Source organism: Tamandua tetradactyla, chromosome 15 (assembly GCF_023851605.1).
Source record: "Tamandua tetradactyla isolate mTamTet1 chromosome 15, mTamTet1.pri, whole genome shotgun sequence".
In the NCBI taxonomy this organism is placed as follows: Eukaryota; Metazoa; Chordata; class Mammalia; order Pilosa; family Myrmecophagidae; genus Tamandua; species Tamandua tetradactyla.
Window position 1 is genome coordinate 86,957,568 of NC_135341.1, and position 20,473 is coordinate 86,978,040.

At 35.0% G+C, this 20,473-nt stretch overlaps 1 protein-coding gene and 1 pseudogene across 2 annotated transcripts in view; both read left to right on the plus strand.

Annotated features, from left to right (window-relative positions):
* Positions 1–20,473, plus strand: part of TRPC1 (transient receptor potential cation channel subfamily C member 1) — an 84,361-nt gene that overhangs the window by 40,995 nt on the left and 22,893 nt on the right. Inside the window, 5 exon segments of the mRNA XM_077130315.1 lie at positions 3,633–3,969; positions 14,787–14,926; positions 16,511–16,532; positions 16,535–16,549; positions 16,552–16,649. Coding sequence (XP_076986430.1) covers positions 3,633–3,969; positions 14,787–14,926; positions 16,511–16,532; positions 16,535–16,549; positions 16,552–16,649 — 612 coding nt within the window.
* LOC143657790 (dynein axonemal light chain 1 pseudogene) lies at positions 11,037–14,889 on the plus strand (annotated as a pseudogene). Its single transcript, XR_013162965.1, has 3 exons — positions 11,037–11,088; positions 13,987–14,648; positions 14,787–14,889. The product of XR_013162965.1 is annotated as a dynein axonemal light chain 1 pseudogene (transcript).

The following is a 20,473-nucleotide window of genomic DNA, read 5'->3' on the forward strand; positions in this document are numbered from 1 at the left end:
GTCTGAGCTTTAACTTTAAAAGTTATAAGGTGGCATTACACAAGTTCTCAAATATATGGTAGTTGCTGTTGTTTTTAACAATAATAATTATAATGCTAATTTGGATGTTAAATGTTTTTGCTGAATAGTAAGCTAGACAGGTAAGATCCCATGTAGTAAGTGCCTTTAATGAAGGTTCCATCTTATATTTTGTCTGTCATAGGTTTGTTTTATTGATCTGGTTATAAGTAATCCTTTCTATAGTAATAGTACCTTTCTATTTAAAAATAAAGTATCAGATATTATATATCCTGATTCTTCTTATTTGTTAATTCATTGTGAAACCCAAAGGTGAAGAGGCGCATGATATGATAACTAAGTTGAATCTGGCTCTTCTGGCATCATCCCTTCCTATTAAGGGAAATAACCATTTCTACTCCCCATACACACACATACATATGATTCAGGAACTTGAAGAAGGAAGGTATGCATTTTAAATTTCATTTTTTGAGATAATTTACTAAACATGAATATTTATATGTAGATAATGCTCTCCAGTTGATAGTATGGGGTATTGATAAATTCTACTTTTAATGTATTGCTTCTAAGACCCATTATTTTCATTATCAACCTAGATTGTTAGAATAAAGCTTACTTACCAAGTTTATATTAATACAAAAATGAGACTGAAATAGGTCATCATGGAAGACAAGATATAGGACCTTTGGTGATAGGAACAGAGTTTTTTTCTTTGTGTTGAAAATTTGAGCCTACCAATAGCTTTGTGATTTAGGGAACTGATGCAAGATTTTAAGACATTTAAGATTACCTAGATAATATATGGCTTATCCAAGTCTCTGGCTTCAAATCCTGTGTTTTTACTACTGCTCCAAAGTTCTTGCCTATTTATAGAAAAATAATTAAGTACAAGAATTAGAATTAGTATAAATAAAAAATTAAAAACCAATAATATACCTATGTGAATTCAAAAGAAAATGCATGATATTATGAGCCATTGATTATATGTATGGAATATTTGTATGTTCAGAATATTTGTATGTTTGTATATTGTTTTATTAATAAACATATAAAAAACAAATGCAATGCTAGTATGTGTAAATAGAAACAGAATATAGGAACCTGAGATAATTGTACTCTAGTTTGACATTTTGACTAAATCTTAGGTTAATGTACTTAACATGTTCCACAGCCCAAGATGGACATGAAATACTAGAAAAATGATAGAATAAAGGGATACAAGGTACAAGGTCAACTTAAGTGCTTAGGAAAAGAACCTCAAAGAAAGATTGAAAGACCCAGGATTATCCTGGTTAGGGAAGGAACATTTAAGAGGCAATAACCTACTAATATCTATAATCCTAAAGAACTCACAGAGGATAACCAGATATTTCATTCTAAAGGAGATTAAAGAAAAAGAAACAAGAAACAATAGTGATTTTTGTTATTTGAAAGGAAGACCTATGAAAATGAAATTCTGAAAAAGTTATGAAATAAGAATGTTTTTAAAACTTTATTAAAAATGCAACATAGTGTGATCTTCTGGGAATGGTTAAGTTTACTGCAGTTTAAGTGACAGGAAAAAGACCCTGATAGCTTCTATACCCTGTGATTTTAAGGATGAATAAAATTTTGAACTAGATTTCTAAATATGGTCAGAGGTTAAGATGATGATATTCGCCAGAATACTTGGTAGACTCTGTTCGTATTATCTGTTCCGGAATAACAAACAACTCTGAAACTAATTGGTATTAACAATAATTTTATTGTGCTCATGGATTCTGTGGGTCAGGAATCAGAAAACAGCATGGCAGGGATGCTTTGTCTTTCCTCCCACAGTGTCTGGGTTCTTTGCTGAAGATAACTCAAAAGACTGGGGACTGTAAGCATCTGGAAGCTCCTTTACTCACATGTTTGGCACCTTGGAGAGTTGTCTGGAGTGCCAACATGTGGCCTCTGTGTAGCTTTGGCATCCTCACAGCATGGCGGCTTCGTGGTAGTAGGGGCTTTTTATGTGGGTCTCATGGCTCCAAGAGTAAGTGTTCCAACAACAAGGTGGAAGCTGTGTGATCTTTTAAGACCTTGCTTCAGAAGTCACCTAGCATCACTGCTGATAGGATCTATTGGTTAAAGTCATTACAAGCTTTACGTTGACCCACCTCTTTTTTTTTTTAAAGAATATTTTTATTGTCAAACTTTAACATGCAAGCATTCTTGACATACAAGCATTCCATACATGGTATACAATCAAGTGACCCGCCCCTTGATGGGAAGTCTGTCAAAGAATTTGCAGTCATGTTTTAAAACCACCACAGACTTAGAACATTTCAATTGAAACTTATTCTTCCAAATAATGTTAACATCATTGTTCATTAAATTATTGTTATATAGAAGAAAGCAATCAGTCCTGAGATTGCTTTGATATTTAGGGGCAGGAAAATACCACTAACTTTGGGATTCTACTGAACTGGGTATTTGGTGAGAGGCAAAGCTTTTTCTCTCCCAGGTATTTCACCATGAAGAACAGGTAAAAATTCCCTAAGAACTTAGGAATCTGAATGGAAGACTAGAGAATGAAGTAAGACTTAATTGCCAAAAATAAGTATAGTATATTAGGAAATTCCTTGATAAGTACCATAAACAACAACAGCAAAAAAATTAACCAGACAGTTGTTTTACTGTTATATTCTACTAATTATATTCATCTCATGATAAATCTCTGAGGTTGTGTAAATATTTTTGGATATCTGAATAATTTTACAATCATGTAATTGTGTTTTACTTTGGTAATTTCAAACCTGATCATATTATTTTACCCAGAGTTATCAGGACCCTTGTTATGCTTTACAGTATGAGTACTGTATTGGGGAAATTTGCCCCTGAAATTTATTAATTAAGGAGCTTTTAAACCTTGGTAAATTAATTCCTGTACTTGAACTAGGGCTTTCCTCTTATTTGGCAATATTTTATCTTTCATTCTTATACAAAATTAAGTTGGAAACAGTACATTTAATACATTTTAAGAGTTTCTCAGGGTTTTGCCAGAGCATGAATAGATCTAATATTTAGGCTTGGATTGTTTTCCTGTCTGGACATCTTGGTTTAACTAAAATTGGTAATTTCTCTAGGCTGAAGACATACAGGCAGTAATTAATAAAAAGTGGTATCTCTTTCTGTCTCCATAGAGAGTGCTTGCTAACTTGAAATTTTCATTTGATAAAAGTCTTATAAATTAAATGTAATAAAATGACAAAGCAAGCTAATAATAATAATAGTACTTATGTGGCACTTGCTATGTGCCAGGCACAATGCTAAGAGCTTTACATTTAATCTTCACAAAAATTTTATGAGTAGTACTGTTATTATCTCCACTTTACAGATATTTGAGGCTCAGAGAGGTTTAAGAACTTGCTCAAGGTCATCTGGTAAGTTGCAGAGCCCGGAGTTGAATCTAGGTAATCTGGCTCCAGAGTCTATGCTCTTCACCTCTCCACTCTCTTATATTGTCAGGAAAAAATATTTGGAATGTGTAGAACTGATTTTTTTAAACTTTCAATATCAACTAAATAATGGTATTTTCAGCTACTATTTAAAGGTTTGATTTTACTTTTTTTTTATGTGTGTGTCCTTTTCAGTTTGTCTCCCAGTCTAACTGCCAGCAGTTCCTGAACACTGTTTGGTTTGGACAGATGTCAGGTTATCGACGTAAGCCTACCTGTAAGAAGATAATGACTGTTTTGACAGTTGGCATGTTTTGGCCAATTTTATCACTTTGTTATTTGATAGCTCCCAAATCTCAACTTGGCAGAATCATTCATACACCTTTTATGAAATTTATTATTCATGGAGCATCATATTTCACATTCCTCCTGTTACTAAACTTATACTCTCTTGTCTACAATGAGGATAAGAAAAACACAATGGGACCAGCCCTTGAAAGAATAGACTATCTTCTTATACTATGGATTTTTGGTAAGTGTTACGTAAGTTTAAAAGTCTATCTTTATTTAATCCATTAATTCTCTCTTTTTGGTAGTATTATGAATATCTGAGTTTAATTTATAATTATACACTGTTTACACAGCAAGAATTTGAACTTTCCATGTTCGTTGAGGACATTTTGTAAAGATATATGTTCCTGAATTTGATAAGGAAGTAGAACTCTTATTTAATATTACATACATGTCTAGACATTATAAATTCTTTATTTTCAGAATGAATTTTTTCATGATTTTTAAAACAGAAAAACACATTTTAATGAATGCTTTTTTTGATATAAAGGCATGAGGATTTTCACATGCATTTTGAAACTTGATACATTTTATACTCCACTGCATTTTGTCTGTCTGTTTGTTTTGTATGCTGTATGGCAGGGTCACATTTCATTACTTTTCCCATGTCTGTATCCAGTTATTGCAGCACCATTTTTTTAAGTTTTGTTTGTTTGTTTTCTGGGGGAAGTACGTGGTCTGGGAATCAAACCTGGGTCTCCCGCATGGGCAGGTGAGAATTCTATCACTGAACTACCCTTGAACCCCTCTGGTGCGTTTTTTTTAAAATTTTTTATTAATTAAAAAAAAGCTATTACAGGAAAGAAACACAAACATTCTTAGTATATGCTCATTCCATTCTACACATATAATCAGTAATTCACAATATCATCACATAGTTGCATATTCATCATCATGATCATTTCTTAGAACATTTGCATCAATTCAGAAAAAGAAATAAAAAGACAACAGAAAAATAAAACGAAAACAGAAAAAAAGCAAAATTTTACATACCATACCCCTTACCCCTCCCTTTCATTGATAACTAGCATTTCAAACTAAATTTATTTTAACATTAGTTCCCCCTATTATTTATTTTTATTCTGTATGTTCTACTTGTCTGTTGACAAGGTAGATAAAAGGAGCATCCGACACAAGGTTTTCACAATCACACAGTCACATTCTGAAAGCTATATCATTATACAATCATCATCAAGAAACATGGCTACTGGAACACAGCTCTACATTTTCAGGCAGTTCCCTCCAGCCTCTATTACATCTTGGATAACAAGGTGATATCTACTTAATGCGTAAGAATAACCTCCAGGATAACCTCTCAACTCTGTTTGGAATCTCTCAGCCAATGACACTTTGTCTCTTTTCCCTCTTCCCCCTTTTGGTTGAGAAGGTTTTCTCAATCCCTTGATGCTAGGTCTCAGCTCATTGTAGAGTTTTTTTCAATCCCTTGATGCTGAGTCTCAGCTCATTCTGGGATTTCTGTCCTACGTTGCCAGGAAGGTCCACATCCCTGGGAGTCATGTCCCATGCAGAGAGGGGGAGGGTGGCAAGTTTGCTTATTGTGTTGGCTGGAGAGAGAGGCCACATCTGAGCAACAAAAGAGGTTCTCTTGGGGGTGACTCTTAGGCCTAATTTTAAGTAGGCTTGACCTATCCTTTGTGGGGTTAAATTTCATATGAACCAAGCCCAAGACTGGGGGCTCAGGCTATAGCTTTGGTTGTCCACACTGCTTGTGAGAATATCAAAAATTCAACTTGGGGAGGTTCAGTTTTCCCCTGTTCTCACCATTCAACTTGGGGAGGTTCAATTTTCCCTTGTTCTCACCATTGCAAAAGACTTTGCAAATACTTTTCTACTCACTGATCAAATCACTCTGAGATTCATCGGGGAATCACTCTGGACAAACCAACAAACTCTCATGTCCTACCCAAGGTTCCATGTACTTATGTTGTTCAACCAATTATCTGCATAAGTTATATTAGGAGATGCACTAGTCAAAATATAAATTTTGCACCAAATAAACATTTTTTTGCTTTAGTCTCACACATAGGATGAAATTTTAAAATATTAATTACCATCTATTTTCAGCACCCTGTGGTAATGACATTCCTTTGTTCTTCCTCATTCAAAAACATCTTTTAAATTTGTACATTTAGTCACTATCACTATACACTCTAGGCATTCCTAGATTATACCATCTCAATTTTTGTCGTCTATCTTTCTTTGTGATTACATTTATGCCCCCAGCCCTCCTCCCTCTATCATCCTCACACTCGGCTTCATTCAGTGTTTTAACATAATTGTATTACAGTTAGATAGTATTGTGCTGTCCGTTTCTGAGTTTTTATATTCAGTCCTTTTGCACAATCTAGTATCCCTTCAGCTCCAATTACCCAATATCTTACCCTGTTTCTATCTCCTGATGGTCTCTGTTACCAACAAATTATTCCAAGTTTATTCACTAATGTCAGTTCATATCAGTGAGACCATACAGTATTTGTCCTTTTATTTTTGGCTTATCACACTCAGCATAATGTCCTTAAGGTCCATCCGTGTTGTTACATACTTCATAACTTTATTCTGTCTTACAGCTGCATAATATTCCATCATATGTATATGCCACAGTTTGTTTAGCCACTCATCTGTTGATGGACATTTTGTCTGTTTCCATCTCTTGGTAATTGTAAATAATGCTGCTATAAACATTGGTGTGCAAATGTCTTTTGGGTCCTTGCCCTCATGTCCTTTGAGTAGAGACAGGCAGCATATAGATGGGTCCTGTTTTTTAATCCATTCTGCCAGTCTGTGTCTTTTGATTGGGGAGTTTAATCCATTAACATTTAGTGTTATTACCGCATGGGTAGTACTTCTACTATTTTGCCTTCTGGGTTTTATATGTCATATCTAATTTTCCTTCTTTTTGCCTTTACTCATAGTCTTCCTTTCTACACTCTTCTCCACATCTTTCTCTTCTGTCTTTTCATATCTGTCTCTAGTGCTCCCTTTAGTATTTCTTGCAGACCTGGTCTCTTGGTCACAAATTCCCTCAGTGATTTTTTGTCTGAAAATGTTTTAATTTCTCCCTAATTTTTGAAGGACAATTTTGCTGGATACAGAATTCTTGGTTGGCAGTTTTTCTCTTTTAATAATTTAAATATATTATCCCACTGTCTTCTCACCTCCATGGTTTCTGCTGAGAGATCTACACATAGTCTTGTTGGGCTTCCCTTGTATGTGAGGGATTGCTTTTCTCTTGCTGCCTTCAGGATCCTCTCTTTCTCTTTGACCTCTGACATTCTGATTAGTAAATGTCTTGGAGTACGTCTATTTGGATCTGTTCTCTTTGGGGTATGCTGCACTTCTTGGATCTGTGATTTTAAGTCTTTCATAAGAGTTGGGAAATGTTCAGTGATAATTTCCTTCATTAGTTTTTCTCCTCCTTTTCCCTTCTCTTCTCCTTCTGGGATACCCACAACACATATATTCATGTGCTTCATATTGTCTTTCAATTCCCTGAGTCCCTGCTCATATTTTTCCATTTTTTTCCTTATATTTTCTTTTACTTGCCGGATTTCAGATGTTCCATCCTCTAGTTCACTAATCCTATGTTCTGTCTTTCAAAATCTACCATTGTAGGTTTCCACTGTTTTTCCATCTCTTCTACCATGCATTTCATTCCCATAAGTTCTGTGATTTGTTTTTTCAGATTTTCGTTTTCTTCTTTTTGTTCGTTCCTTGCCTTCTTTATATCCTCCCTTAATTCATTGATTTGGTTTTTGATGAGGTTTTCCATGTGTGTTCGTATATTCTGAATTAATTGTTTCAGCTCCTGTATCTCATTTGAATTGTTGGTTTGTTCCTTTGACTGGGCCATATCTTCAATTTTCGTAGTGTGATTTGTTATTTTTTGCTGGCGTCTAGGCATTTAATTACCTTAGTTAGTTTATTCTTGAGATTGCTTTCACTTCTTTTACCTAGGGTTTTCTTGCTGGATGACTTTGTTGTCTATCTGTTTTTTGATATTCAGTTCAGCTTTATCTGGACCTCTAGCTTAAGTTTTGTTTAACAGAGGAGAATTTTTCAGTTCTTGTTTTCTTGTTTCTTGCCCTGCTTGTATGGTGCCTTTTTCCTCCCACACTTAGGAGGGTCTACTTAAGTATTATAGACCCCAGCCAGATTTTCCCAGACCAAACTGGCCTCCTATCAGGAGGAAAGAGTCACCTGCATTGGTTTTCTCTGATGGTGAGACCCAGCAGGTTGAAAGACTTTCCTATGAAGTCTCTGGACTCTGTTTTTCTTATCCTACCCAGTATGTGGTACTTGTCTGCCTGCAGGTCCCACCAGCATGAGATGATGTGGCACCTTTAACTTTTGCTAGGGGCGTGGTGGAGACAGAGGAGAGGTTGTAGGCTGGTTTTAATGGCTTCAAATTACCAAGCCCTGGTGTCTGAATTCCTTGAGGGAGCAATTCCACCTGAGTTGGGCTTCACCCCTCCCCTGGGGAAGAAGGTACAGGCTCCAGACAAGCCCTCAAACCAGCTTGTTTCTGCCTATGCCTGGGGCAGTTGCAACCTGAGGAGCCACAAAAACCTCTGATTCCTTCTTTTTCCTTTTTCCGTCAGCCTTGCCCCCTTGGCACCAGGGCAAAAATGAGCGACCTCCGCTTTGACCAGATTCACCTGAGCAGGGGGCCTATTTTTAGTAGTCAGAATTTGTTGACTAATTCCACAATTGGCGTTTGGTTGGGCTCAGCTCCTGCTGCTAGTAAAACCTCTTTCCTTTCTCCTCTGGGAAGCAGCCTGTGAGGGAGGGGCGCCAGCCGCCACGGCTTGGGGAACTCACGGTTCTGGGGGCCTCACAGCTGGTTCAGACTGGGGTACGCTGTGTGTCCAGTCACTGACGTGGGCCCCAGGAGCTGTTCTGTACTGTTTCTTGTTATTTAGTACTTGTTCTGGAGAATGAACTAAAATGTGCACATTGTTAAGCCACCATGTTGGCCCGGTAGTCCCTCCAGTGCGTTTTAAAAGTTAACTATTCTTTTTCATTTTACCATTAGTTTTCATTTTAAGAACAGATGAGCGCTTGTATTTACATCTTACTTTATATCTTTTGTAGAAATTTAGATTTAATAGGCCTGTGGTGACCCATTCCATAATTCAGTCCTTTGTAATGATAACCAGGTCTCTTTAGAAATTACAGGGGTTTTAAAATTTGAGATATTTCATTTTATGGAAATTGCTTTTTTTAAACATTTTGATGTATAATAAAACTCTTAAAAGACCTACAGTTTTTACTCCCTTTGCCTTTTTTCTGGGGGCAGCTGGGAGGAAATCACATTTTCTATTCTTGATCTTTCACTATCTCCTTCCTTTATTTCCCTATGGATCATCTTTAGCCTTTACATCAACTATTTGCTACAGAATAAAAGAATATTGAGATTTAGTTTCTTTCTATGATATAGAGCACTGATTTTACTTGTAAAATTGCATTTGTACTTTGATCAATAAGTTTTCTATTACTTTATTTATTAAATAATTTGAGGAGAATGGATGTACAGTTTTTCAATTTTGGTTTTCCTTCAGCTATAAAAATAATTTCAGATTTTGGGAGTTTTATTTTTATTTAGAAAGAATTCATTTCAAATAACTCAATTTCAACCAGAATTTTACTTTAACAGTAATCAATCCATGATATGTTAATGTTAAAAATTAGAGTAAAAATATGTCTGAAAAAGTAAATTAAATAATCCCTTTGTGTCAATATTTCCACGATTCCTGAATTTCTATCTTACTTATAAATTGATATTAATTTAAAAAATAATTTAGGCTTTATAATATATAGTTCCATATTACATTGCTCTAGATCTTTCCAATATGAAATTTGTTTGTATGTTATTTGAATAGGTAAAAAACATAACCTTGTTATAACAATTTTTTGGCACTGACCTTAACTTTATCCTATTTTTCTTGTTCTCTTTTCCCTTTTGTCTGATTTCATTACTGATTTGATTAGAAAAATCTTATTATAGATACTCAGTTTAATATGATTTGAGAGAAAGAATTCTCAAAGAAATATTTTTGCCCTCTTCATTTAAATTATTTCTATAAGATTATTATATATACATTAGTCTTATAGAAAAGAAATTTTATACGTTTACTCTGTGAAATATTGCTTCTTTGTTTTATCAGTAAGATCCAGTTTATTCAAGTCTGTGTAGAAATTAAATAAGTTTAGGAGTACACAGGTTGTTCAGTGGTTAGAATGCCTGCCTTTCATGCAGAAGTCCTGGGTTCAATTCCCGGACCATGCACTCAAAAAAAAAGAATTAAATAAGTTTATATTTCTTAGCAGTGAATATAAACTCACTGGACTCAGAGCCATACCACTCTTTGGATACCATAAATATTGTTACAGTCACTGAGTTTCATAAAAACAGTATAACTATGGCCACTTACTTTAAGCATGATGGCTCTTTCAGTAACATTTTTATGTACACAGACACATGTACATGCACACACATAATTGATTTTCTAACCATTTTCTGCCTTTCTAGAAGAATGCATGTCAATTAAAACAATGAAATTCATGGAAATATTTTACTTTTCTCAGCACGGCTTCTGCTTTGAAATAACCAGATCTTAAATAAACCTTCCCAAAGATGTCTCCTAAGGTTGTCATATAGTTAGATCACCCTGGCCTTCAATAAATGTATAGATCTAAACCTGCTTTCAGTGAGTATGTAGGGATAATTTATCTGTATATCTAAACTCAGATATTGAAAACCTTTTCCCCCATGATGACCAGTTTTTGTGCATTTGCTTTCCTGTTTCTTCTTATACCTCCAGAAAAAGAAAGGTTAAGTTTTTAAAAGCAAGGTATTAAAAAAGGAAACAATGTATTAATGAATGCACAAAATCTTAATGGTATCCATTTATTTAATTTTTTGCTGTCAGAAGACAATAAGCCAGCTTTTATAAAAATGTATTTTAAAAAATGTTGAGCACCTACTTTACTTAGCACAGGCACTGAAGATTCAGTGGTGAGTAAAAACTGATAATGGGCTGCCCCCACACTCATGAAGTTTGTGGTCTAAGGTGGAAACCCATTAACTTGAGAATTACCCAGAAAAATAAAAAATCACAGATCAATTAAGTGCTAGGAGAGAAAATATACTCTCAGGGTGTTTCACCTAGTCCAGGAAGTTTGGAAAAGCTAACTTGAGAAAGTGATGAATGAGCCAAGATCTAAAAGATGAATAAGAGTCAACTAGTAAAATTGAGAGAGAATAGTGTTCTGGACAGAGGTAAGAGCACATAGAAAGGCTTCGAGGCAAGAGGGAGCATGTTACAAAGAAGAGAGTAGATAAAGGCTAATATTATTGGAGTAACGAAAACAAGGGGAACAAGATTCAGGGTGAAGCTGTAGACAAGTATGTGGTGCCAGACCATGCATAGGCTTATAGGCTGTGTTAGGTAATTATGACTTGAAGCTAAGAACAGTGGAAGACCATTCAAGTTTCTAAGTAGGGGAGTACCGTGATCAGATTTGCCTTCTGGCCACAGTGTGGAGAATGAGTACTGGGGGGAGTTGTGGGGAGGGGATAGCGCTGTGGCAAGGGTAGATGAAGTGAGACCAAAAAAACCCCTGGTACAATAATCCAGATGAAAGCAGATGGTATCTTGAATTTAAAGTATTATCACAGCGAAAGAGAAAAGGGAAGAGATTGGAAAGATGTTTATAAGGTAAAGTCCATAGGACATGGAAATACATGTATTTAGAAGGTGAGGGAGAAAGAAGTAAAAAGCAATAGGTAATTTGGAAGAGTACTAGGTTTGGAGATTTGTAGAGGAAGGAAGGGTAGATCTTGAGTGTGATTTTGGATATGTTGAGTTTGAAAAGCCTTTGGGATAGCCAAGAGAGATGTCAAGCAGACAGTTAGATGTTACAGTCTGGAGCTCAAGAGGAAATCTAAACTTGACGCAAATTTGTTAAAAATCTGCGTATGGTGTATGAAACTATGGGCATGCATGAGACACTGAAGGAGAAAGAATAAAATGAAAAGAAGGAAGGACCTTGGATCAAGCCTTGGGGATTCCAGACATGGCTGGAATTGCTGCTTATTAATTTATTTACTAATTCTCAAATAGAAAAACAAAACCCTAAAATATAGTATGTTGTTTATATAGTGAGTTCACTGCTTAAATAGTTTAAATTTTTTATTTTGCTCTAATTCAGAAATATGAAGGCCATGACATACATTAGCTTCGTTTTGGTGGGAACCGCACAGGGGACAGAAACAGCCTGTGACAGGCCTCACTGCTCTTCACGCGTCTGCGCGTTTTGACCAGCACCCTTCTCCAGTTCAGTGGTGTGACTTACTAGTAAGGGTTCTCTTTAGGCATGAAATTGCATTTTAGAGAATTAAAGCATATTTCTGTGAGCTTCTTTCTTGGCTTAGTGTTTTAATGTTAAAAGGAATGTGTCTAAAATTTAAATATAAATGTCTTGTAAGTAAGGATTTGTATACTATTTCATATCAGGGTCCAGGATTAGATAGTTTGAGTTCTTGAAGATAGTATGAAATGGAGGATTTAATGTTTCTGCTTCTCAGCTCCTCGTCCTGGGTAAAGAGTGAGTATGATATATATCCAGAAAGCTTTCATCCCCTCTGCTTCTCCAAACAAAAGAGGAGCAGTGTTTATGTTAATACAGTGTTACCTATGGGACTATTTAGTTAATATTTTTAGACATTTTTATTTATTCATTTTGAATAGAAGCCCATTCAAGTGGAAATTTTTTTAGTGTTTCCTTGTCAGATCTGCAAATATTTTTAAATGTTTTTTCCTGCATAAGATGTGGGTACTGTATAATTGGGATGTTATGAATACAGATTTTTGAGAATGCTTCATATCTTTCACAAGGGAATTATTCTGCCTATTGGTAATCCAGAGAATGATTCTCTTTAGCTTAAATTGATCTCCAATCATGTGTAATGTTGCTGCACTCTGTTTAGTTGTTTTTGTTACTATATATTCTCCTTTAAAATGTCTTAATGAAGAAATGTATCATTAAATTATCTTGGATTATAGTACTGCTTGCTGGTATTCATAGCCATATGTAATTATAGAGGAATTTATGAGCAAATAAGGAAGATTTTTGTGTTTGGTTTGGTTTGGTTTTTAATTTGTGTGTTTTTTATTCATTTAACTAATTTTGTTGAGCACCCATTATGTATCAGATACTATCAGGACATTTTAAATAAAGTAATAAAACAAAGATTCTTAACTTTGAAGTGCTGCTTCCCCAAAGTCAGTGCATGATAGTCAAGTAAAATAGATATAATAAGTAAATTATATTCATCACTGGACAGACAACCTCTGTTTTTTTTAACATAATATGCTTAGTAGAAGATAACATGAGGACGTATTCTCATGGAGAAAAGGTTCAGGAGCACTAGTGCTGTTAACCTTTCCTTAAGAATCTACTATAGGCTGCAGGGTTTTGAGGAAAGAAATAAAACATACTGACTTTGATTTTACAAATATCCCTCGGTTTGCTTTTTTGAGAACAGATTTTAGGCAGATAAGGATCAAAACAGGGAGCTCAGTTAGCTGTTTCAGTAATGAGGGCAAGAGAGGATGCTGACTTGAAATTGGAGTGGTGGTGGAAAGGATTATATTCTAATTGTGTTTCGAAGATAGAAGCCAACAATAAGCTGAGAGATTAGGAGTTCAGTTTGGACATGTGGAGATAGAGAGTAGCCAAATGCCTATACAACTTGAGTTTAGGTGTTGGTTTAGAGATATAAATTATTATATAAATGTAGATTGAGTTTGTAGATATAAATTTGAGAGACTTTACCACTTGGATGGTATTTAAGGCCAGGAGACTAGATGTCATCACTAAGGAAATGAGTATAGATAGAGAAACGAAACAGGGACTGACCTTTTGTGTGTGTGTGTGTGTGTGTGTGTGTGTGTGTGTGTGTGTGTGCATGTGTTAATGCATCAATTTGTTTTCTTAGGCTTGTTTAACATCACTTAAAATACCTCTCTGGGAAACACATTGTCATGAAATTTGGGGTTATTTTCTTTCAGATTTTGTTGTTGTTGTTGTTTTGAATGAAGCTATGGCTGGCCCGAGTCTTATTTATTTAGTACTTTGAATCTTAAAGTATTTTTTAGTTTTTTATTGAATTAAGAATGTATCTGGCCTAACAACCAGAGCAGTGACAGTAGCAACCACCAGAATGGCAAAAGCCCAGCAATCAAAGAAGCCATAGCCAGGTTTGAAGAGAAAACTGGTCAGAAGCTATCCAAAGCCAAAGAGATATGCTTTATGCCCATACTCCCCCCCCCCCCGCCATAGAAAAGATGGATGCATCCTTGTCCATACTTGCTACCTGTGAGAAGCTTTCACTGTCTACAAACTGCATGGAAAAAAATTGCCAACCTGAATGGCTTAAAAAACTTGAGGATTTTTCTTTAGGAAGGAACAACATAACTTAGATGACCTGGAAGTAGTAGGGGACAGATTAGAAGAGTTGTGGATCTCCTACAGTTTTATTGAGAAGTTGAAAGGCATCCCTGTAGTGAAGAAACTGAAGGTTCTCTACGTGTCCAAATAACCTAGTGAAAGATTGGGCTGAAGTTGTGAAGCTGGCAGAACTGCCGTGCCTGGAGGACCTGGTGTTTGTAGGCAATCCCTTGGAAGACAAATACTCTTCTGAGGGGAGCTGGATCGAAGAGGCAAGCAAGAGAATGCCCACGCTGAAAAAGCTGATTAAAGAAGATAATACAGAAGAAAACTAACTCCATGTTTTCCACTTTGTGTTAACTTATGTAAATGTTATAAGAGCAATAGGTAAGTTTTGTCTTTTTAAAATTCTGTATAGTTAAAAGGTTCTTAAGAAAAATACATATCTCTTAACCCTCCACTTCCCCCCCCCCCAAAAAAAAGAATGTATCTGATTTTTTCCTCTCTCTCTTTTTTTCTTTTAAGGGATGATTTGGTCGGACATTAAAAGACTCTGGTATGAAGGATTGGAAGACTTTTTAGAAGAGTCTCGTAATCAACTGAGTTTTGTCATGAATTCCCTTTATTTGGCAACCTTTGCCCTCAAAGTTGTTGCTCATAACAAGGTGACTATTAACTCTGGCAATTGGAAGAACAAATGAAGTTTATTTTAAAAACCTGAGACATTAACTGTGTAACTGTTATATTGGCCCAAATCTGTGTTTGGTGTATTCTCATTTTAAACCTACGCATGAGCAAGGAAATATATAGTGCACATTATTTTCCTTCTTTTCCAGTTACCAATAAATGTTGGTTTCCTTTTATATGCCAGGCACCATGGTTGATACTTGATATATGTTATCCTTGCAGGGACTTGATGAAACAAATGTCCTTATCCCCACTTTATATATGAAGCTCAGAGATATTAGTTTGTCCAAGACCTCACAGTAAGAAAGCAGGACTGAATTTAAATCCAGGTCTCTCTAGACATTCTCTTTCTACCAAATGCCAATTCCTTAAACTACCTACTACATACTTAAAAAGTTTATTTCAGTGAAATTGATGGTATGTATTATACATGTTCCAAATTGTGTTTGTTGTTTTACATAGGTTTAAAAATTCAGGTGAATGTCATTACTTCTTTGTGCCAATATTTATTGATTAGAATTTGACAAAAATCTAGTCTTATAGACATCTTTTGCTTTTACTGTTCATCAAACTCTCAAGCCCAGAAAAGGCCATAGGTTTTATATTAACTATCTTTTTTAAATCCTGAGTTTAGAATTCTTTTGGGGTGTCATATTCAAGGAACTTAAAAGATACAATATTTTCTGATTTTTTTTTTTTTACTAATTGATGGATTGTAGAAAAAGCAAACTGTTTATCTTATATAATTTTACTTGGTTAAAAAATTCTATAACTGACTAGTAACAAACGTGTTTGTTAAGTATGTTCAATGACTAGAGTGAAATTTCTCTGAAAATAAGAAATTGGTTATACCGGAATAAATGGTTCAATAAAAAGTTTAAGGAACATTGCTTTTTCAGACTGATCTCTTTAGTTATAGAAGCAGGACATGGACATAATATATTGTCCAAATCAGGACACTGTGAGAGTGAAAGACGGTATCATTAATAACTGTGTCAGGGTAACTGGTGCATGATCTGGGACTGTCCAGGCATCTAGGGCATCTGGCCACCCTATATGTAGATACAATAATGCTCTGTTTTTCTCTTGAAATTTAAAAGGGAAAAGAATTTCTGTGGTTCATTCTAAAATCCTGAGTCAACGGACTAAATCAATTTAATATGATAGCTAATTAATTGTCAGTGTACAGACTTAAAATTTGTCTGGTAGAACTGAAGAAAAATAACCAACATTTCATTCATGAAAGGTTTAATGAGAACTTTAAAAATTGTTTAATTTTTTTAAAAAAAACAGGAATTTCTGTTTAAATCTGTCACTATATAAGTGATACTTCCTGACATGCAGAAATCTTTTTTAAGTTAAAAATTATTATTTCTATTAAAAAGGAGCACTCTAAGAATATAAAGAAATAATATAATATCATATAGAATAATTATTCATATAGGATATCACCCCAGAAGGAGAAATAATTAAAATAGTTTTCTTTCAAAAGTCGAAAATGTGTTTTTATTTTCCTAATTGAAGGAGCTGTTTACCATTGACTTTTTTCTTCCTAACCTCAGTTTCATGACTTTGCTGATCGAAGCCCTGGGATGCATTCCACCTACACTGATGAGAAGGCCTTTTGCATTTGCAAATGTTCTGAGTTATCTGCATCTCTTTTTTATGTATACAACCAGCTCTATATTGGGTCCCTTACAGGTAAATAATTTAAATTTCTTAAAAGAGCATTTGCTAGATGATGTTACTATTTCTTTTCAAAATGATTAACCCTTGGAAGGACACAACATGTCTATCTGCCTCCTGCTGACTGAACAAAATGCTTTGCCTTCAGGTATTCAAACTTTGTGTAGTCTGTTGCCCTCTCACCCCATGCCATGGACAAAGATGTGTTAAAATATAGTTATTATACTTAAGTCAAAAGAGGAACATAATATCTGCTTTTTACCAAAACAGATCTCACATTCAAAGTTTTAAGTATCTTAGGTGATATGTATGAGGAAATACCTGAACAGACAGAAATAATCCTACTTGATGATAATTTGATATGCTTTATTTTTAAAAGTATATTTCACTTTTGTTTGACAAACTATTAAATGTAATAAATTTTAGAACTGAAAAATTCATAGATATAGAGTTTCATTTAATGTATAGTATGGCATGTGATTTGTCCAAAGCAGTTGGTTATTAAGTGTAAGTTGGTTATTAAGTGTAAGAGTTCAGGGCTAAATTCTACGTCTCTTTACACCAAATAAATGACTCACAATTGGTTGACTTTACCCCAAAGAGTTTAGTAGTTAATCATTATTATAAGATGAGATAGCTGTGTAGGTGACTAGCTCTAAATAATAATACTCTAAGTTACTTTAAAGTCTGGAAATCTTAACACTTTTCACTTACCTTGATAAGTCAAATTTACTAGTAACTTAGGTTGTCTTTTATATTTGTAAAGATGATATTTCAAATAAAAGTCATAATTACTTTCTCCAAACAGATGTGAAAATAAAATATAGGAAAACTAAATTTAATGAGGCATTTTTCCTTCATTCCGAAGTGTTTCCTGAAATGTGACCCTCTTAACCAAGTCCTATAAGATGCTTTGACTTAAATAGGCTTGAGACACATTACATTCTTTCTACTTCTTTTGGAAATGCATAGTGCACATTAAAACAAGAAATAAAGAAACTTGTTTAACCCTTTGAACCTCTTACCTCAGGACCCTGGTTTTCTCCAGAATATAGTATGTGGAGCACTGGTTTATATTACCTGCTATTTTTATTTGTTTTTGTTGTTGTTATTGTTGTTTTTGCCATTAATATGTTCTAGAAATATTTTAATCAAGTGAACAGTTTTTACAAATATGTTGATTTTTATTTGTTTATCTACAAACTTATGAAATCAATAAGTTTCTGTACTAGAAAATTTTTTATAGATCTCTACAGAGAGTTAAAAGGGAGAAAGTATATTATTGTTTCGGAATGAAGAGTTCCTTTCTGACTTCCATTTCCAGCCAAGATGAAGTAACAATGACGAGAATTAACCTCCTGCCTGAAACTACCAAAAAAAAACAACAACAACAACAACAGCAAATCCTGACAATACTGTATGAAATAGCAGTTTCAAGAAATTGAAATCAGGCAATAAAGAATGGTAATTCTTAAGAAACAAGAAAGATTGCCCCAACTTACTGCCTTGTGAGAGTTTACAGGCTATCACTGGGGAGGGGAAACGCAGTCAAAGCCTGGTTGAACTCCTAACTTTGGGAAAGGGTTCTAAGAATCTAATGAGACCAAAGAGGCCAGAGTTTGCATAAAATAATACTGGGGAAGGCAGAGCAGCAGAGAGACAGAGAAATCTAGAAATCTATAGAGGATTTCTCTTAATTGTACAACAGAGTACTGATTATTGTATGCATGTGAGAGCACTATAAGGAAAGAGCTAAGTGGAAGGATTAGAGGAAACAGTACTCAGAGCTAATACAGGGCCAGAATAGTGTCTTTTCCCATCAGCCAGACTGGAAAACCTCATAATACACTGGTCACTGAGTAGAGTGCTCAGAAGGATCTGGCCTCAGTAGTGGAAGATAACTACATCTAGACTAAACACTGACTTGGTCCCAGCTAACAAATATTAAAAGCAAGATCTAAAAGGATAAAACTGTCTCCAGGTGTACTCGTTTGAAACAGTTGTGTACCCCAGAAAAGCCATGTTCTTTAACCCTGATTCAATATTGCTGGATGAGATTGTTTTTATCAAGTTGTTTCCCTGGAGATGGAACCCACCCAGTTGTGGGTGGGACGTGTTGATTAGCTGGTTTCCATGATTGATTGGGGTCAAGATTGGGGTCACTTACTGGAGTCCTTTAAGAGGGAGCCATTTAGGAAAAAGCTTTAGTACCCACACAGCCAGAGACCTTTGGAGATGAAGAAAGAGAAAACATCCCTGATGGAAGATATTTGAAACGAGATACCAAAGACCCCAGTAGAGGCCAGCCATGTGCCTTTTCAACTGATATATTCTGGACCCATTGTCCTTTCTTGAACCAAGTTATCATTCTCTGGATGCCTTAGTTTGGACATTTTTATAGCCTCAGAAACTGTAAACTTGCAACGTAATAAATTCCCTTTTTAAAAACCATTCCATTTCTGGTATATTACATTCTGGTAGCTTAGTTTGTTAAAAAACTAAAAAAAACAAGTAATTTAAGTGTGAAAATCAAAAGCTATCTAAAAGTGATACAGAACTAGATTTAGCAGATAAGAATATTAAAACAGTTATAATTGCTTTCCATATACTCAACTAGTTAAATGTGGCATGGAAGATGTAAAGAAAAAAAAGTATTTTGTAAACCATTACCCCAAAAGAATTGGACATGTTTTATCTTTCACTGACTTTTTTCTTAATCAAGCTTGAGCAGAGGAGCAGAGAGCTCAACTATAATTTAAGGGGCAAATATTAAGTTAGAATATTCTCTTGGTTAGATCTTGTTGCCGGTCCAAAGATTTCTTTTGATTTATGAGCATCATGAGCATATACTCACTATCAAAACTTTCATCATTATGATGACTTCGGTTCCTTACTTTTTCTTTCAAAAAAATAAAACCAAAACAGTGTTTGGCTTACACCAAATGCTCAATAAATGTTCATAGCTATTATTATTATGAAACAGCAGAAACTAGAGTGACATTAACAATGACTCCTCTAGAATTGTTTTGAAATAGAGAAAAATTCAGTTCTATAGTCAGCTAGAATTTTCTGTGCAAATAAACTTAACTCCAGTTGTAAATGTCTTTGAATACTTGAGTGTACTTTGTTTCCCAAAGCTCTGTGCCTTTAATACTTGGCTGTATTATTGTTTTAAAGCTAGTTACTGGTACCAAGTAGTAAGTAGTATCTAACAGAATTTGGTCATAGAAATAAAAGTGGAATGGGTGGAGAGAGAGAGAGGCAAGGCTTTTAGTGCAAGCAGGCCCCCAGAAGTTTTACTCCTGCTATTCATGGAACTCTCAAATCAAATATGTATCCAAAGGAAAACATGCTACTTTTATCCTTTATTGCCGTACTAAATAAAACTGGGTAATTAAAGTCAAGTGGACCTGTTTCCCTTCCCCTCCCTTTCTACTCTTCCCACTATAAAATATCAGCTCCTCTTCTCCTTCATTGCTGCAATAACCTGTCCTCACAAAACAAAAATCTTCACCTCAGCTTCTTTCTGACCCTACCTCTCAGGCTCATGTCTGGAGAAACTAAGTGAAAAAAAGGACCATCTATCTTTTGCAGGAGGGAATGAGATTATTGGGAAATTTTCTCAGGTATTAATCCCCCTTTTACCACAAAAATCCATTACCTCCTATTCTAGTTTGCTAGCTGCAGAATGCAAAATACCGAAACAGAATGGATTTTAAAAGGGGACTTTAATAAGTTGTTAGTTTACTATTAGGCCATGGAAATGTCCAGATTAAAGCAAGGCTATAGAAATGTCCATCTAAGGCATCCAGGGAAAGATATCTTGGTTCACAAGGCTG